Source organism: Eublepharis macularius, chromosome 6, assembly GCF_028583425.1.
Source record: "Eublepharis macularius isolate TG4126 chromosome 6, MPM_Emac_v1.0, whole genome shotgun sequence".
NCBI classification, from domain to species: domain Eukaryota; kingdom Metazoa; phylum Chordata; class Lepidosauria; order Squamata; family Eublepharidae; genus Eublepharis; species Eublepharis macularius.
This window is the reverse complement of record NC_072795.1, coordinates 100,594,837-100,614,149: the sequence shown is the minus strand read 5'-3', so window position 1 is coordinate 100,614,149 and position 19,313 is coordinate 100,594,837. Positions and strand designations below refer to the sequence as shown.

General features: G+C 40.3%; 1 protein-coding gene across 2 annotated transcripts in view; it reads right to left on the bottom strand.

Annotated features, from left to right (window-relative positions):
- LOC129331866 (uncharacterized) overlaps positions 1 to 16,134 on the bottom strand; it is a 46,416-nt gene extending 30,282 nt beyond the window's left edge. The window contains exons 1-2 of one of the 2 annotated variants that reach the window (XM_054982491.1): positions 16,062 to 16,134; positions 15,109 to 15,189 (exon numbers count right to left, since the gene is read on the bottom strand). In XM_054982491.1, coding sequence (XP_054838466.1) covers positions 15,109 to 15,189; positions 16,062 to 16,111 — 131 coding nt within the window. In that variant the 5' untranslated portion in view covers positions 16,112 to 16,134. The remainder of the gene's footprint in view (positions 1 to 15,108; positions 15,190 to 16,061) is intronic. The other variant, XM_054982492.1, reaches the window with a different exon arrangement.
- Between the last annotated feature and the right edge of the window lie 3,179 nt (positions 16,135 to 19,313).

Here is a 19,313-nt window from a genome sequence, read left to right as displayed (position 1 = left end):
TTCCTATGGTTGTACTCCAAATCCAGAGCTCTCCAACCTTTACTTTAATATCAGTTACTTCTGAATAGTGAAAACTATTCTGAGCAGGGGTCATTTTGTAGAAAAAGAGCAGCAGGAACTCATTAGCACAACTCATTAGCATATGCCACGCCCCTTGCCATCACTGGAAGTGTGCTATTAGCATAATTGATTTGCATATGTCACACCCCCTGACATCACCTATCCTGGCTGTTTTGGACCCAGTCCTGGCCATTCAGGGTTGAAATGGGGACCAAAATGGCAAAAAAGGGCTGAAAATGACCGAAAAGGGGCCCAAAATGGCCAAGACTGGACCACTGCTGAGTGGGAGAGTGGTCCACCACCCATCAGATGCCCGATCCTGGCTGTTTCAGGACAAATCCTGGCTGTTTGGGGCCTGATCCTGGCCATTTTGGGCCCGAATTGGGCCCAAAACGGCTGAAAGGGGCACAAAACCGCCAAGATCGGGCCTAAAATGGCTGAGATTCAGCTGCTGCCAGATGGGGGAGTGTTCCCCCACCTGGCAGTGGCCTGATCAGGGCTGTTTTTGCCCCAATTTGGGACGAAACCACCCAATCCATGCTGAAACGGCCCAGATTGGGTCCGTGCCGGGCAGGGGAGGGGTCCCTCGCCAGGCACCGACTCTGGGCCCTGATCCTGGCCCAAATGGGCCCCAAATAGCCGACCCGATACGGCCATTTTCCTGTGTCCATTTTTGTAGTCCCTTTTGACCCTAGAAAAGTAATTCCCTGGGTTGCTAGACCTGAGCAAAGGAATAGCCATGAGAGTCAGGGGGCTGTACTAAGGAGGCCAAAATGGGGCTGAAATGGCTGGGACCGGGTTGGTGCCAGGCAGGGGAGGGTTCTCCCACTTGGCACCAACCCGATCTGGGCTGTTTTGGCCCCGATCCGGGCCATTTCGGCCCCAATCCAGGCCAAAACGGGCCCCAAATGGCCAAAAATCAGGTGGACGGGGCCACCTGACACGTGACCTCTTGGGAGAACTGCTGGAACTGCGTTCCTCCGTGTTCCCCCTCAAAATGATCCCTGATTCTGAGCTACTAAAACTTACATAATACACTCACAGGACATGCCACACCAATTGATAGAGTCTTCCTGAATCTTCATGTCTTACAAGAGCTTTATCTCATTATATTTTCCTAGGTCGTCTACGGCTGCACAAACTACTAGCAGCGCACAATCTATGTGTTGGAGGTTTCTGCACTAATTCATACTCTCAGTTGCAGAGCTCAGTAACAGAATCGTAAAGTTTGGGGTGGGGGCAAAGAGACTATTTAACATGGTTTCTAATGTTGGCCGCTGTATATAATTTTGCTACAAATCTAAACTTTCAGCTTTCAGAAAAGACATAAACTAAGCATGCCAGAATCGAGATGGTAGTTTTGATGCGTAATAAATTAGAACTGTTATTATTGTCCAGGAAATTCAACAATCAACTTGGTTATGGCCAAGTAGCTCATTTTATGTTACAATTTTCATTGGGGTATTACAGTATACTATACAAAATACTCCACAATTCACTTCCCAGACAAAAAACTGGTCCAGGATACTATAGTCAATGGTATCAAACGCTTCCAAGCAGTTCAGGGAATCAACAAGAGAATCACTTTTTGCCCTCCATTTTGTAGCATAGAGCAAGTGTTGTGTAGTGGTAACTGTGTAGTGTAGTGTCAGACTAGGATCTGGGAGACCCAGGTTTGAATCCCCACCCTCCCACTGAAGCTCACTGGATGACTTTGGGCTAGTCATACACTTTACCTAAATCTATCTCACAGAGTTGTTGTGAAGATAAAATGGAGGATAAGAGAATAATGTAAGCCATTTTGGATCCCCACTGAGGAGAAATATGAGGTATAATTTACATAATGAAATAAAATAAATAGATCATGACCTGGCAGCCTGTCCCAAAACTGTCTTGGAAGCAAGAGAGTAATGGGAGAAAATAACCTGCATCATATCAAAATCATCCTCCCTGCAGTCTATATTCATCTTATTTCTGTTGTATGGGGTGGCATTAGCACTTGAAATAATGTTGACATTTTGCAAACTTAGATCACATTTTTAACAGTAAAAAAAAAAAGGAACACAATAGTATGGGTGCTCCGATAATATTTCTAGCAGTTCAGTGAACCAAGGCATACTATGTTGATGGCTGCAGCACTATGCCATCTGGAAACCTAATACAGGCTTAATACTTGGCTGGTCTTCAAGACTCGCATTTGGATTTTAATGAACCACATCTTACATTATATTCACAAACTTCTATTATAGGTAACTGTGGCTGTATAATGTGCTAGCAAGGTGCAATGTTTTCTATTACTAGATTACAAATTTGACTACATGGTTAAAATATCTCCTTGTAATTATCCCTTCCTCCAGTCAATGCAATAGGCAACACCATCAAGTTAACCACATATGAAGATATGTACAGAAGACATACAACTGAAGAATATCAAAATAAGTAGAAGTTTATAAAATTTATCAAATTATTCTCAATGTCTTTTTTATTGCTCAGGAATGAAGCACATACTTGCGTACAATAATTATGTTTACTAAGAGAACCCAAAGTAGTGAAATCTCTGCAGCGCTTTAGAGAAACCAGAGACCAAGCAATAGGAGTGCTGATGTGGAGTTAGAAAGCCTTGAGAAACAGCAGGCCACAAAGCAGCTACTTTGAGTCCTGATCAGGAACAAAAGCTGGATATAAGTAAAAAAATAAGCATACATAAAAAGTATGTGAGGCTGAAGAAAAAAATAACCGGAATATTACTATGCCACTGATCTTCCTACAGGATAGCCAATCCTTTGGGTCCAAGCGTGATAGACCAGATGAGTATTTGGGGAACTATCCTCTGTACTACTGTACTATAGTGAAGCACCTCTAGTATCCTATTCTGAATTATTTCAGGGAATTCACGTTGCCCATTGACTTGGGAGCACTGAAAAAATCCTGTTTTCCTTTTTTTAAGAATAAATGAAATGCTTAAGGAATATTACTATGCCACTGATCTTCCTACAGGATAGCCAATCCTTTGGGTCCAAGCGTGATAGACCAGATGAGTATTTGGGGAACTATCCTCTGTACTACTGTACTATAGTGAAGCACCTCTAGTATCTTAATTCTGAATTATTTCAGGGAATTCACGTTGCCCATTGACTTGGGAGCACTGAAAAAATCCTGTTTTCTTTTTTTTAAGAATAAATGAAATGCTTAAGGCAAGGTTTTTCTCAATCAAAATGTGTAACATGAAAAAAAACCTAAGGACTTCTTCAATTTTTCCAATAGCAACATTTAGGTAATTTGGGGGAGTATTGAAAAAGTTCCTATAATCCACCCTTACCCTGTTTTCTCAAAATGTGTAGCATGAAACATTTTCTGTAAGACAATCTACAACATTAGATAATAACAAGTGGGGACCTGCAAGAACTGGGCGGGGGGGGGGGGATTCTATCCAACCAACCTTTACTTTGCTGCAGCAGCGAAGTTGGGGTTGGATGCCTGTGCAGGTGGGAGAACAGAATACCGCCCCCCCATTCTCTCTGGTCCCTGTTCTCTCGCAGCCACCCCACAGCTTTGTTGCAGCAGTGAAATTTATGGCTGCCTTGCAGCTTCACTGTCTGCTCAGCAGCAGTGACGACTCTCCTGCAGCCTTACCTGCCTTTAGTTTTGTCTCTGCTAGCAACAACATTCCCTGCTGCCCAGCAGCTTCACCCTGGGAGCAGTGGCAATGACTCTCAAAGCCACCACACAGCTTCACTGCCACAGCACTGAGTGCTGCCAGGCCTCTGGTTGCTGTAGTGTCTTCCTCAATGCTTGGCCTGCCTTTGAGGTAAGTGTTCCCCCCTCACCCTCCTCTCCCTCATGCACCTAAGAACATTTTGCTACATTTGCACTGTGGTCTAGGTTTTTGGCTTTTTTGTAACCCAACTCCCCCGTTTAGTTTTACAGATTTTTCTGCAAGCTGGGATGGGGAGGGCTCCCCCAAGTTTGGAGAAAAAACTTCTTTGCGTCAAGGTGGCCCCAATCTGTGGATCTGAGTATCTGCAGATCAGGGCCACTAGGTTATTAGCGTATAATTCCTATGTATATTGCAGCAGTGTACATATTTAGTAATGTTTTTGTTTAAATTTAAGTAATTTTGGCAATATAGTATAATGCAGGGATCCCCAACGTAGTGCCCATGGGCACTATGGCATCCACCAAATGTTTTTAGAAAGTGAGCAGGGCCAGAGGGCTTTTGCCCCTGACCGGCAATTGGAGATCTGAGTGGCTGAGCAGATTTTTTCAAATGCTGCTTTGGAAGCAGCTGCCAGCACAGCATGAGGATCTTCATTGAGTAACTGAAGATAAGCTGTGTATATGCAAGAAAATATTTTAAAACAGTATATTCATTGTAAAAGGTATCCTGTATTTACAGAGCTTCTGCCTAAAATGTTGAAGCATTACTATTAGTTATGCATAACATCACTCCATGACATTTTGTGGTTGGCTCCATCTTCTGTGGTAGTCATTTTGTAGTTGTGCCCACTACCCTGTGCCAGAATTCCAAAGGTGGCTGCAGACACAAAAAGGTTGGGGACCCCTGCTATAATGTGTTTAAGACAATATTAGTGAAAACAGTGATTTCCATGTTACAATGTTTAACTTAATCTTCAAATATGTTGATAGTGCTATCACTTGAGACTGAGGCTAATCCCATATTGGTTATTTGCCCTGGGTGCAATGCTATTGGGAAGTGAGGTGCATTCACGCACCTCCCAGGGTTTCCCAGCTTTTTTACAATCTTTCTCAAACTTGCTTTGCTGAGAAGTTTTGGTAAAGATTTCAGTAAAGTCTGGATGGCTGACATGTGGATCATAAAGCATAGATTTTTCCACTGAAGATAATTTCCTCCCCTCCCCCCCCAAATCAAGGACTTTTTGAAAATCAACAATTGAGTATTGTTATGTTGATATACTGCTGAAACAGTATGTGCAACAGGTTCTCTGAATTCTCAGCTTTCATTAAAAAAAAGGCAAGGTGTCACCACAGCAAATGTCTGTTTCTTATCACTACCTGTTTCACCTCTGAAGACAGAGAGCAGGTCTTGAGAGGCAACCTTAACTGGCAGATTGGATAGCATGGGAGGAGATGGTCCTTCAGGCACTCCAAGCCATTCAAGGCCAGCACACTGAATTGTGCTCAGAAATAGATGGGTTACCAGTGCACATCTTTTAGCACAAGGGTAATACAATCCCTTTAACCAACCCAACAGTAGCCTGGCTGTGGCATTTTGGACCAATTGACATTTCTGCCCTGTTTTCAAAGGAAGCCTCACATTATAGTAATCTAACTTGGATGTGACTGCCAAACCAGCTGGAGCTGATAAAAGGCAGTATGTGTCATAAACAACATCTGAGTCTCCAACCATAGGCCAGGATCTAATAGCATCCCCAAGCTATGAACCAGCTCCTTCAGAGGGAGTTCAACTCCACAATCCCCAAACAGCTTCTCCATTGACCATCAGCACCTGTCTTGTATGGACAGGGTTCAGTTAATCAGCCTTCATCCATCCCCTTACCTTCTCCAGTCACCTACTCAGGACTTTCACCTAGCTTAGTTAAGGAGAAATAGAGCTGGGTGTCATCTGCATATGGGCTGCACCCCACTACAAAACCTTAGATGACATCTCGCAGCAGTTTCAGGTAGATGTTAAATAGCATGGGGGATAAAATGGAACCCTGTTGGACCTACAACATAAATGCCGTAGGACCAAGCACCAGTCTGCCAGAACCACCTTCTGGAATTGGCTGGTCAGGTAAACACAAAACCACCAAAGCACAGTCCCCCCTACTTCCAGCCCAGCCAGCCTCCAAGGAAGAGACCACAGTCGATGGTATCAAAAGCCACTGAGAAGACCAGGAAAATCAACTTTCCCTGTCATTCTCCCAGCAAAGGTCATCATTTTGGATTGAAACCAAGGCTATTTCAATCCAAAAACTAGTCTTGAATCCAGATTGAAATGGTTCTAGATAATCTATCTCCAAGACTGCCTGAAGCTTTGTAGCCACCATCCACTTGAGCACCTTGCCCAAGAATGGAATATTAGCCATAAGTGGTAGTTGTTTAGGTCATTTGGATCTATGGATGCCATTTGGGTACAAATCCCTTTCTAGTATGTAAGCTTAAGCCTTAACCCTCAATATGAATTCTCAGACACACACATACACACAGATAAGAAAGAGTTTGATACAATTGACTAGTGAAATGAGAGACACAGAAAAGATATATAAATCTCATTTTTATTGGACTGATTTGCCAGAATTAATACAAATTAAGCAATGTCTGAGGTCACAGGTACATTCTTCAGGCTAAAACAGTGTGTTGAGTCTTATTTCACAATACAAAAACTATTAGTGTTTAGGATGTAATGGCATTGAAATTAGAAATCAATCTTGTAAGTTGCAGGATCAGCAGGATATCAACACCCTCAATAACCGATAAAATAAATAAAGTATACAATACAGTAGTGCACCAGGAAGCTGTCAATACAATCTTTTTCTACAGAGCAAACTGTGATGGACGAACAAAGGAAGTTGAAGGCTAGATTTGGAAAACTTTGAGAATCTATAGAATTTAGCAGAAATGAAGATAACCTAATTTCCCACCCCACCCCACCCCAGAAATAAGGATCTGGCAGTAGCAACAGGCAGCAGATAATTCAAAGATACAGAAATAAATCAAAAACCACAAAATTCTTATATCTCATGACTTTTTAAAATGTGGGCATGGGAAATCAAGTTTTGTCTAGCATATTAGAAATACAAAATGTACTTTTAAAAAATTAATCAAAATCGAAATGCTTCTTAGAATCATGGCATTCATATCATTTCTAACTACAATGAATATCTTAAGAATAGTGGGGCAATTTGCAACATTTTCCCACAAAAGAAAGGTAATTTTGACTTCCTCACTGTGGGATCAGGTCTAATTGGTTTCACCGATTTTTGGCACTCTTCAAACTGAATGGGGAAGAAATCCAATTCCTATTCTTAGAAGGGAGATGAAGGCAGATTTATCAGATGTGTATAAAACTACAGCAGGCACCTAATGAATCCACGCCACCACTGGAGCCAAGTAACATACTTCTTTAATCTGTGCACTAGTTTTGCCACCGTTTGCAGAATTTCATGAATTTTTTCCAGGAATTCTAATAAATTTTTTAAAAAACAAAAATGCAAGAGCTACCTGATTCCCACACAGTAATGTGATGCCATTTAAATATTACTTATATTTTAAAGACTTTTCCACTATAATATTTGAGCAAACAGCTCAAGCTTTCAAAGGTATTTTTAAAAGCAAAAAGCAGCAAGATTCCCATTCTTATTATGTGTCTGGTTATTCAACTACCAAAGACTGGGGTTAAATAAGAAAGAGGAAATCACGCTGAAAACTAGGAAAAATTCCTAGTAAATATTCCCAAATTGAGACATCATACCAAACTGCAGCTTGCATTAATCAGTTATCTAAACCATCATTGGAGTTTCCAGATACACAGGCAACACATAGTTCAGAACTGCTTGACTATTTTCTTCTCGGCACCATGCTTAAGTTTACTCACAGGTGTGTAATGCAGCAACCTCTGGAAGAGCTATGGCCTAGGGTAATGTTTGTCAGCTAAGACATTGTATCAAACCATGGTTTGAACTATTTCAAAACTATAATTTTTATTCTGATTTGCTAATTTAGACATTGCACTAAATCAGTTAGGATTCCTTAACCATGATTTAATACAATATCTGAACTGAGTCTATTTTTGTGTGCGTTCATAAGTATCACTGATGTGATTAAAAATGCATCTGATGAAGAGACCTGTGTTTCTCGAAAGCAAATACTACAAATAAGGTGGTTAGTGTTAAAGGTGCTACTGGATTCTTTACTATTTTGCAACTATAGATTAACATGGCTAACTCCTTTGGATCTGTGACCATGGAAAGCACTCAAGGGAGAGTGTGAGAGACCTCTACCAACCCACAATGGAAGGGTTGGGTGAGGATACTACAGGTCTCTCTTGGAGCCTGAACGATTAAAACAACTGACAGTGTTGTGAGACAGGATGGCTGAAAACTAGCTCCTAGTAGGGAATCTTGGCTAGGGCATTAGACACATGAACACTGTGAAACACTATGAATAGGGGAGACATAGGTTAGAACCCAGAATTTCCTTATTCCACAGGTGGAAGTGCTGTACACTAAAAATGAGGCACCAGGGAAGTACAAAAAGTTAACAAGGGGTTACACCCCCACTTTAAATGTCTTTGGACATCCAATACAGAAAAGAAAAATTTACAGTGTTTGAATCCCATAGTCAATAGCACAAGAAGAAGGGTCCAAGTCCTGCTATAGCCTCAGTAGACTCTTACCCAGTTAGAGGTGCAAGATACGGTAGTCAAGGAACAGCAGTTGCCAGTCTACATTCTTTAAATGCAGTTTTATTCTTCACTAGAATGACTACTGATGGTTAGAAACTTTTAAAAGAAGTAATTCTCCTCAGCCTTAACGATGAACTGAGGGACAAGCAGAGAACAGCAATGGAAATCCTCTCTGTGGAAGCAAAAAGAGAACTGAAGAAATAGCGCCTCTCCTCCTGGACATGTGCTGATTTGGGCAAGAAAATGCAGAAGGGAGGAGGGGCGCTCCTAGTCCTCTAGAAAGCTCTGGATTGTACAGAAGCCACAATGAATCTATGTTTAGCTAGCAAAGAGACTAGGGGCACCTTTACCAAATTTGTAGTGACATAAAGGTTCATTACTACAGCTTAATTAAATTTATGGATTTTGTATCTACTACATTAGTTCTACACCTCTCTAACAATGTACTCCACGTAATTTAAGCTGTAAGCCATTAGCTTCAATTGTGAATGTATATGCTTTAAGAAGGTGCTTAAGAAGGTGTGAGGAAATCAGAAAAAATTGAAAAATTCAGAAACCACCCTTTTCTGAGTAATTTATATTTAATGGGGCTCTCTTAATTTGAGTAAGGATTTCCCGTTCACCTATAAAGCCCCTGTAGATGCACACACTACCCATGCAATGGAGGTATTGACTCAGGACCTTTATCTACACTGAATGGGACAGAGTCACAGCACGGTATATCTTTATTTAAAAAAAAATAGCTTCACAAAATACATGCATAAATACCTGAAGCTGTCAAAATAGAGGTATGAGAATTTAACACTTTGCCAAATATGGAAACAGTACAAATAATTTCAGTGACAAGAAACTAAACTGTGGCTGTATTCACAAGCTCTGATTTAGCTCCAATGAAACTCTAATTAGATGCACAGTTTGCGGATATGTTTATGCATGCCATTTGCTCCCACTTCCCTCCATTTGCAGAAAATTTAGTTTGATCAAGTTCAAATTGAATACATTGTCTAAATGCAGGACTCTGGTAGCTGGAGTTCATTTATTCCACCCAAGATGGGATTCTGAAATGTATTCACACATGATGATGAACTGGATGATAATCAGGCTGGCAGGAGCAAGGGATACACATAAGAACAAAAAAAAAAAGTGTTGATACCCTGGAATTCATTGGAGCTTGTTGTGACATGTGGATACAGCCCATAAATATTGTATTACTTGCATTTCTCACACTGCTGTGGACACAAATCACAAGACATTCACTCTAATACAGTTTTAGTAACAATTAGTCACGTGTAATAACTGTTAGCACCAGACAGGCGTACAAATCCCCATGTCAAAAGATGCAGCCTGATGGTCCCATAGTTTTTATAGGCAGATGCTCATTCAGATCTGCATCTATTACATGCACGGATCTCTCTTAGTTGACAGTCAAGTGGAATCAGTGACCTTAACATAACCATGTAGGAATTCTGGTTTCAAATTTCTTTTTTATTTCTTTGTCCGACACTCAATGGGATACAATACGTCAATGAAAGTTCTACACTTTAAATCAATCAATATTAAAGTCTTGTCTTTCACAATTATGGCAAGATGGTATATGACACTCCTCCGCATCAGCCCTAAAGTATACCCATTTTGCTGGAGACATTGTGACTTGGTCGGAGACTTCTTTCATTCATGGTGGAGCTGTCCCGAAGTTCAATCTTTTTGGGACTCAATTATAACAGCAGCCAAAAAATAGCAAGCTTCACAGTCTCTAAGCACTCAGAAGTGATCCTCCTATGCCTCTGGGAGGATCCCTCGATCCTGGTCATCAGGAAAAAATCTGGTTTTTATTTTTACTGACTTCCACTGCAAAAATGCTGTTAGCGTCTTCTTGGAAACAAGAGAAGCTTCCATCTATACTAACTTGGAATAAGAAATTATGGGACATCATCATGGATAAAATTTCTGATTGTCTCCCCTCAATGCCAATCCTGAACACTACCTCTCTAAGAAGTTCAATGTCTTATGAATTATCCCTCATGGAGTCTATTACCCTTCCTTTTTATTCTCTTTCCACAGAATTCCCTCTCCCACGAGTTTTTACTTTGATTTATTCCTATGCTGCAGTGAGCCATCCTATCTGAAAATGTTTTGAGAAAAGAACTGAAATCCCTAACTCCTACTCATCAACTAGAGCTGAACCTGAAATCTCTTGATTGCCTTGAGCATTAAATGGTTAAATAATCAAGCATTAAAGTGACTCTGCTGTGAATAGTAAGTAATGGTTTCTCTGATTCAAGCCAGGAGTATGGAGTCAAAGCAACTGATGAAGAGGGAGGAAAAGAAAAAACGGATCTGGGATTTGTAGCTCTCTTGCATTTATCTTGACACCAGGTAAGAACAGCTTTTCTCATACAAGGAGAGGAATACTAATACCTGTTTTAAAAGGTTAATATGAAATTCCTTGAGTTGTACATTCTTGGTTATCCTCTGACTACGATGGATATTCAGACAAATATCTGGGTTGTCCAGACCCAGAGGTACTACTGAAAGAGTGCAAGGTCATCAAGAAACAGGTGCTTGTCAAAGCAAGTCTACAGCCATACTGGATTCTTTTATCACTCTGGTCTCAATATGAATCTATGAATGCTGAATGGCCTTCCCCTGCCCCATCTATGTTTTAAAAATAAAACTTGCTTTAAACTTGCTGAAAGCTTTGTATCAGTTTACTCTTTAAATGAGTAAATGAACTGTTGGCCCTGGATGGACTTACACGTCCCCATAAGAAGCAAGAAATGCATCCTGCAGGTTCAGCACGGCTCCCATAAACATTATGATAGAGATATTCATTAAGATCTGCATCTATTATATGCATGGATCTCCTTTTGTAGACAGGGAGTATGGACCCAATTTGCTTTATGGAAATTATATTACAAGCAGGAGTATATATTACTGCATAGGTGTATGTTAAACATGAAAACATACATGTTGCTTGTGAAATAACATTAGACTCTAGAAATCACTGCAACCTTTTGGTGAATTGACAGAAATATTTCTGTTTCATAGTACATGCATCATCCCATCATAATTCCACTCCCCATCTAAAAAGTAATTTAAATTTATATTTAAATTACATTTCAAATTGTGCTACAAATCATACAAAAGCAAGGAAATGTTCCAGCTATCCTTCAATTACACTGAATGTAAAGAATGTAATTGAAGCAAATTCAATGTAATTGAAGCAAACTCAGAATTGTGAGCTCTTATAGCATTTGCCATAATTATTCTTCTCCAAAGGATTCTACAAAAACTGTAAGTAGTAATCAACCCTGTTATTAAAAGGAAAGAAGTACTATTGCTACTGTGCTTTAGGCACTACAATGAAATGTCAGAAAATACATTAAAATTGTGATTTCAATACATACATTAAGTTAACAGCTGTATCCTTAATTTCTAACAAAACAGAAACGCATTTTATAATATTTTAAACTCAACTGTCTTATTAACAAAATGCAAAAATACAGCTTCTTACTGTGGGGAAAGGAGAAGTTTATATTGTACAGTATTCTTCATTGTTACTTCACAAGATATATTCCTAATTAAATTAGACCCAAATTGTAAGTAAATGCATATCTACTTAGAAATAAACATCTATAACTGCCAGTGTTAAAAGTATAAAATTGCAGAGATGCATTTTCACTAATCAGATTCATCTATACATAAAGTATTGTTCTTTTAAAAAAAGTTTTATTAGAATACCAATGTACATGTTGAATTAGATCAAGCTGGATTAACAATAGGTTGAATCTCAGGATTCACTTCCGCTAAGAAAGGAGCTTCCCTGCATTAGAAGATTTATCATTTAGCAGAAGGTAATCCTGGGATCTAACTTAATATATTTCAAGCAATGCATATCAACACTTTGGAATAAGGATCATACTTTTAATTTATTGTGAAAGTTATTCTTTGTTCTCCGTCTACTATTTGCCTTAACTACTATAGCTCCTGATGTAAACAGAATATGTTGTTTTGATGCCTAATCCTTCCTAGTTTATAATTTACACTAGTAAGAATCTCTCAACATTATTTGCTTAGCTAAATATTTTTTAAAATAAATATCCTAACGAATTAATTTTGTTCTCTATGTGTTTAATACAGCGCCCCAAATCTCCACATTATCTAGTCTAATGATCAGGATCATTTACTCCAGCTGTTTTGGATCAAGTAGTGATCAGGGATCACTTCCATGTTTTGTTATGGGGAAAGAGAATACTCCAATAAATAGGTTATAATCTGTATTCTTCTCAGTTCTGTTCAGATAGTACAGTTCATGCAAGCCTGTTGCTTGAAACATCAAACCACAACAGTTACATGAGTACTGTAACTTCTAATCTTGTGCAAGGCAAAGAAGCATTCTAGAATGCCATATGTAGGTTATGACTTATGTACTCCCTGCATACGTACTGGGGATGCATAGAAATAAACACAGAAATTAATTGCAACAAATTAGGGGAGAGGAGACCAAGTCACATGACCTCTTTAACGCACAGCTGTTGCCAAAAACCTAGCCTGCCCTGAGTTCCTGATGAGTAGTAGGAACAGGAGAATTCACGTAACTACCACAAGCACACAATGAGCCCAGTACGGAAAGGCTTTTAGCACAAAACATACATCCAGTTATTTCCATACTAGAAATTTCCATGCTGAGTTCAATGCATGATAGTGACACACATACCCCTCCCCACCAAACTGAAATTCAACTGGTAACAACACACTGAGGTCATGCAACATGACTGAAAGCAGAAAGTCAAGATCACAATAAAAACAAATGAAACAAAATATAGTTTTAACCTATTTGAGTGAACATCAACCATGTTTTAATATAATAAACTTATGTATAATAGTTATGGACTGCTACAGAACTTTTTATGTATCTAAATTATAGATTTCTATCTATTGTACATACTTTAGTTTAATATTCAGAACATGTACCCACCTTGTAGTTAAAACTGTACAAATAATGGTAACTTTTTGCATAGATAACTTCTCAATAATTCCTTTCTTTAAAAACATTAATGGACAGGTAATTTTATTTTTCCCCCTTTATTCATTATGTATACATCAAGTTTTTACATGAGACTCCCTGTGACATCTCATCCTGACTACTGATCATCCTCTGTTCATCTACTTCTTTATTCAAGATGCCTCTACACCAGTCATTGCGACCTCAGTTCCTTTCATTTTAGCTTACTGCTCTCAACTCTAAAATTCCAGTTCCGTTTTTCCTCTATACTACTTAGTTCATTTCTTAAAAATTTATGTATTTCAGCTACCAATCTGAAACTCTCAATCCCTTATTAATAAGAGGGCAAACCGTTTGGAAAACGTGTATTTTAAAGGTGTCCTGAATTTCTATACTATTAATTAAAATCACAGTAATTTAAAAAAACCCAAACATTTCAAGTTAATTTAGTACCAGGTTACTAACTAGAAAGAAGACTGGAAACATTCAAAAGGTGCTCAAGTGTGCCAACCAACTTTGCTTTATAATTACCATAGTAAAAATAGAAAAGAGTCCAGTAGCACCTTTAAGACTAACCAACTTTACTGTAGCATAAGCTTTTGAGTACCACAGTTCTCTTCATCAGATTAGCAAAAATAGTTCCCTGTTTATTCTCTGGAATTGTTTCATTATTAGCAGAAATTGCTACTTACAATAGCATTTATATGCGCTTTTTTCTAATATTACTTGCTGGAGAGCTATGATTAAGGCACCCAAATGTCAAGACTAAGGGAAGCAAATCTGAAATTAAGTCCTATGTTCATCAGTGGAGCTTACTCACAGGGAAGCGTCCTTACTATGGTGCTCCTTGTTACTTACAGTGGTTCTGAAGTTTAGGCTGCAATCCTAAAAACATTTCCAGTAGAGTATGCAATTTTCTTAGGTAGCTTTGACATATTTTTGCATGTCACAAACATAATGAAATAGAAAAATGCTGTGGATTTAGTGATCAGAAGTACTGGCTTTCTAGATATAAGATTAATCACACTCATAAACCTGAGCTCATATCTACAAAATTCGAGCTCAGTAGCACCTTTCCATGTTTGTGAATCAATGCTCACATCTTTCCATGTTTGTGAATCAATGCTCACATCATCAGATATCTCACAGAAGCTGAAAAGTTTTATTGGTCTTTTAAGGCGCTACAGGACTTAAATTCCGTTCTACTACTACACACTAACATGGCTACTCACCTGAAATGATCTTATCTACAGGATTATGCAAACATTATCCCACATTCATAGAAGGGGCAAGGGTGTTTACCTACTACATAACTTCTCAAGGCCATCTTGGCAATATGAAGACACCATGTTATTCTGTGGTAACCATTACATCAATCTATATTGTCATTTAATTGACATGTCTTCTCAGCCCCTTTTCATTTTGCACACATCTGAGCATAACAAAAAAGGGAAGAGGGACCATATGTAGCTGACTGAGCATTCATAAAGAGAATGGGATAAAATACTTACCTGGGGGATGGTATGCCACATCTTCTCTGTACTGTTGCAAATACTTACCTTGCCTTACTGTAGCTGGCTAAGATGCTGACATAAGAGAGAGTAAGTTGGGCTATCAGCCCCCTCCCTGTCTCTCAACAGTAAAGGATACTTACCCAGGAGGGATAGTATTCTTCCTTACCATGCTGAAAGCAGGAGCAGGCAAGAGCAGGAGGCAGCAGAAAAAAATGGCAGCACTGCAGCAAATGAGAGAGAACCGTGCAGTTAACCGGTGTCAATCTCTTCCTCCAATCGTCACAGAGCTACCCTGAGGACCACATTAGCTGTGACAGCAAAGGCCTCATTTGGGGCAAGCTCTGACCAGCTAAATGAAGTGTAGAACAGGAAACAATTTTTGGAGCAGGACAGGCGGGCAGCTGAAGGTCCCCCATAGCCTCACCCCCAGCCAAGCTCACTTCTGGTACTGAAGTCTGGCTGAGGAAAAAAAGCACCTGGGCAGGTTTAAATAAGCCAACGAAGGGGTTTGCCACATTTAAACCTAGCTTTCAAGTACGAAAAGCCAGAGGAGAGAGAAAATGTGCTGGCATCATTGGTGGGTACACCTAGTAACAGCCGCACGTCCTATAGGTTTCAAGGTAAGTTAAATAGCTTGTCCGCTGCCAGTGACCTTTCACGAGCCGTTGCGAAGTACAGCCGAAGCAGCAGCAACAAAGAAAAGCACCTGTTCCTTTCTTCACCTGGCCGCCAGAAGCGAGGGAGGGGGGAGGAAGGCTCTGCTAGCGGCCTAGAATGAGAGCTGCCGCACCAGACCCTTTGCTTCAGGCGCCGGTTCTTATCCCCACGAAGGCCAACAGCACTCAGTTTCGGAAGCAAGAAAAAAAGACGCAGAGGACCTGACGAAGAGCACTGCCCTGTGAAGAACCTCATACCCGCCGGAGATGGCGGCCGCTAGCCCCTCTCAGGCAAGGGGGCGTGGAACCGTTTATTCCCCCACCCCTCTGCCTAAGAAGCTACTAAAGCATGGCATGAAGAACTACCAAAGCTAGCCTCAATAGGGCCCAGCTTCGCGTGACGACCGCGGACGGTTAGGACTGCGGGCAGCTCGTACCCTCCGGTATGATTTTCTTCCGAGAGAAAAACGTCAGGATGCAACGGCATAAAATCTCCCCCAAACCCCTTGTACTGAGCATGCTCGGCAACCGGTCAGTTTCGCGAGATGTGAAGGAAACGCCGCTCCTAATGCGCATGCTCAAGTGGTTGTTTGGTTGCTATATCCCCTAGGATTCGGCGAGCGCAAAAGGGCGCTGTATCTGCGCACGCTCGGTAAAAAATTTTGCTCCGCGGAGGAAGGAAGTTGTCACGGTCAACGGCACGGCGGAGCGTCAGCGCGCATGCTCATTTCATCTAACGGCAAGATAGGCGAGGCTCTAATAGGAGAACAAAAGCAAGGAGGGTGTTTAACAGTTTATTCCTCTCTAGTTCGCTCGGGGAAGTGATTTTCCTTTCAGATATCAAGTGAGACATGATTCAAGAAAGCTCATATTGAAATAAACGCTGTTAGTCTTTTAAAATTCAGCTGGATTTTAAAAATGTCTTAACCTTTTGACAGACTAGTATGGTTACGACTTTGTAATCATAATGGGAATGACAGCAGCCCAGTGAAGACTGTGTTGGCTGCCGGCAGTGTGAGCGCTGGATTGACTTTTCTTCGCCAGGCAGAGGCCTGGCCTCCTCCCCGGTAAAGTTAATCTAATAAAGATGTCAGTCCTGTCATCTTTTTGATAACATTCCTACATTACTTCAGGATAAACAATGAAGGTACTAAAACTACAAAATAAAATTGGGACAATTAAATAACTTGCAAAGAGTCATGAGAGCCAGTGTGGTGTAGTGGCTAGAGTGACAAACTGGGCTCTGGCCAATCCAGGTTTGATTCCCTGCTCTGCCATGCAAGCCCACTGGGTGACTGCGGGTCCATCACACAATCTCAATCTCACCTACCTCTAGGGTTGTTATGAGGATAAAATAGAAAAGAATAATGTATGCTGCTTTGGTCCCCATTGGGGAGAAGGGTGAGGTAAAACAAACACTGGGTGACATTAGGCCAGTTATACACACTCAGCCTAACCTAACTCACACGGTTGTGAAAATAAAATAGAGAAAAGAATGATGCGAGCTGCTTTGGGTCTCCATTGGGGAGAAAGGAAGTAAATAAGACAATTGGTCAAAGAAAGTTGAGGTATGCTTTGAATATAGATTCATAATCATGCTGTTTGTTTTTCCTAGATGTCTAAGAGCAGGGGTCATTTTGTAGAAGAAGCTGGAGGAACTCATTAGCATAACTCATTAGCATATGCCACACCCCTTGCCTTCACCAGAAGTGTCATTAGCATAACTGATTTAGGCCCAAAATGAGCAAAATTGGGTCCAAAATGGCAAAAAAGAGCTGAAAATGGCCGAAAAGGGGCCCAAAATAGTCACGATCGGGCCACCGCTGAGTGGGAGAGTGATCCACCACCCGTCAGAGGCCCAATTCGGGCTGTTTCAGCCCCAATCCAGGCTGAAACGGGCCCAAAATGGCTGAGAGGTGGGCTGGGCCACCTGATGTGACCTCTTTGGGGAACTGCCGGAACTCTGTTCCTGCACGTTCTCCCTCGAAATGAGCCCTGTCTATGAGAAATCTTAAGCAGGTCTGCTCCTGGAAGGTGTTTTTACTATTGCAGTCTAAATGGATGCACAGAGAATAAGATCTTTCTTTAACTCAAATAAAACAACATGTTAACATTCAACTTGATGAATTAGTTCTGTGATCCATATTTTTGCTCTATTGTGGCGCCATGATGCATCCAATCCATATTTTTGAGGTGCTATTGATTGAAGTTGATATGATGAGTGAATTTGTATGAAATGGTTTCCATTTTCAGATCATGGAAATCCAGAAGAATCTGTACCTCGAATGAATATTTTTGAGCCAATGTAGTGTTACAAACCAACAGAGCCTTCCATTTTTGTGCAGTCATTGGGGACGTAGTGCATGATATGAAAGTCATGAGGATCCACATCTTGGTTCCATGATTTTGCACCATGAGTCAGTGAATCCATGTTGCTTTTGTCATTCAGTCCATGGACATTGAAATATATAATGTGTGATTTAACAACAAGTTTGGAATTCCATTTAAAAATAAGGAAAATCTATGTATCTGATGTGCTGTTTTTTGGGGGGGGGCAGCATCCATGAAGCACTGGACCAATGATTTTTATGGAATATGCAATATGATTTTTTTTTGTTTTCAGAGTAAAAATTATATCAATTCAGGAAGATAACATTTAAAATGATCTACATCCATGTTTTACCCAGTCCACCTTTTGACAACAGAACAACGAAGTTTTTCTAGTAAATTTTTATTTTTAAATCTCATGGACTAATCTATAATGTGAAAGTTTTCTTCCTTGGTTGCTTAAACCTTAATGTCATTATATATTTTCCTATCCCCCTAGCCACAATGCCTACTTTGTTTGAGTAGAAATCGTTTTAAAAGAGACTAATCATATTATCATTATCATTGATCTTTTTCACTGACATCCAAGGTGGAGTACACAGTACAAGTGAAAATACAATTTAATCAACAGCTAGGACATTCACTGAGCAAAGTATAATAATGAGTTAAGATGTTCAATGAAAGTGATACAATAGGATAGAGTATCAGAAAATTTGAAAACAATCATAAAGCTGGAGCGCAAAGATGAATTCTTTCTGAAACAAATCATAGCTAATTTACATGGCATTTTTAGCAATGTGGAAAGTCCCTAGTACGTGCATGTCTACATCAGCAGACAGTACCTAATGGAGTAGTGTATAGTCCCTGTCCCTACCAATGCGTCTCTCTCAACTACTTATGACATAGGCCTATTATCTGAGTAGAAAGCTGTCCTGAATAATTCAGTTTTGCATAGTTTGTGGAAAGCCAGGAGAGTAGGACCTTTGTGAACCTCCTCGGGCAAACCATTCCATAAAGTGGGGGCTACTACAGAGAAAGCACATGTGCTGACAGCTGTTGATACTATCAACTTCAGAAGGCCCTCTTCAGATGAACAAAGCTGCTATGGCAGAACATTGGGGGAGAGGCAGTTGAACAGATATGAGAGGCCAAAGCCATGAAGGGCTTTGAATGTGATAGTCATCATGACCTTGAGTTGAGTCCAGTAATTGATGGGGAGCCAATGGAGTGACTGCAGAATGAGTGATATCTGTGTTCCGCCTAGTTCCTGAGATTCACTGAGCTGCAGTGTTTTACACCATCTGGAGTCTCCATTGTCAGCTTTGAGGAGAGACCTATGTAAAGTGCATTACAGTAGTCTA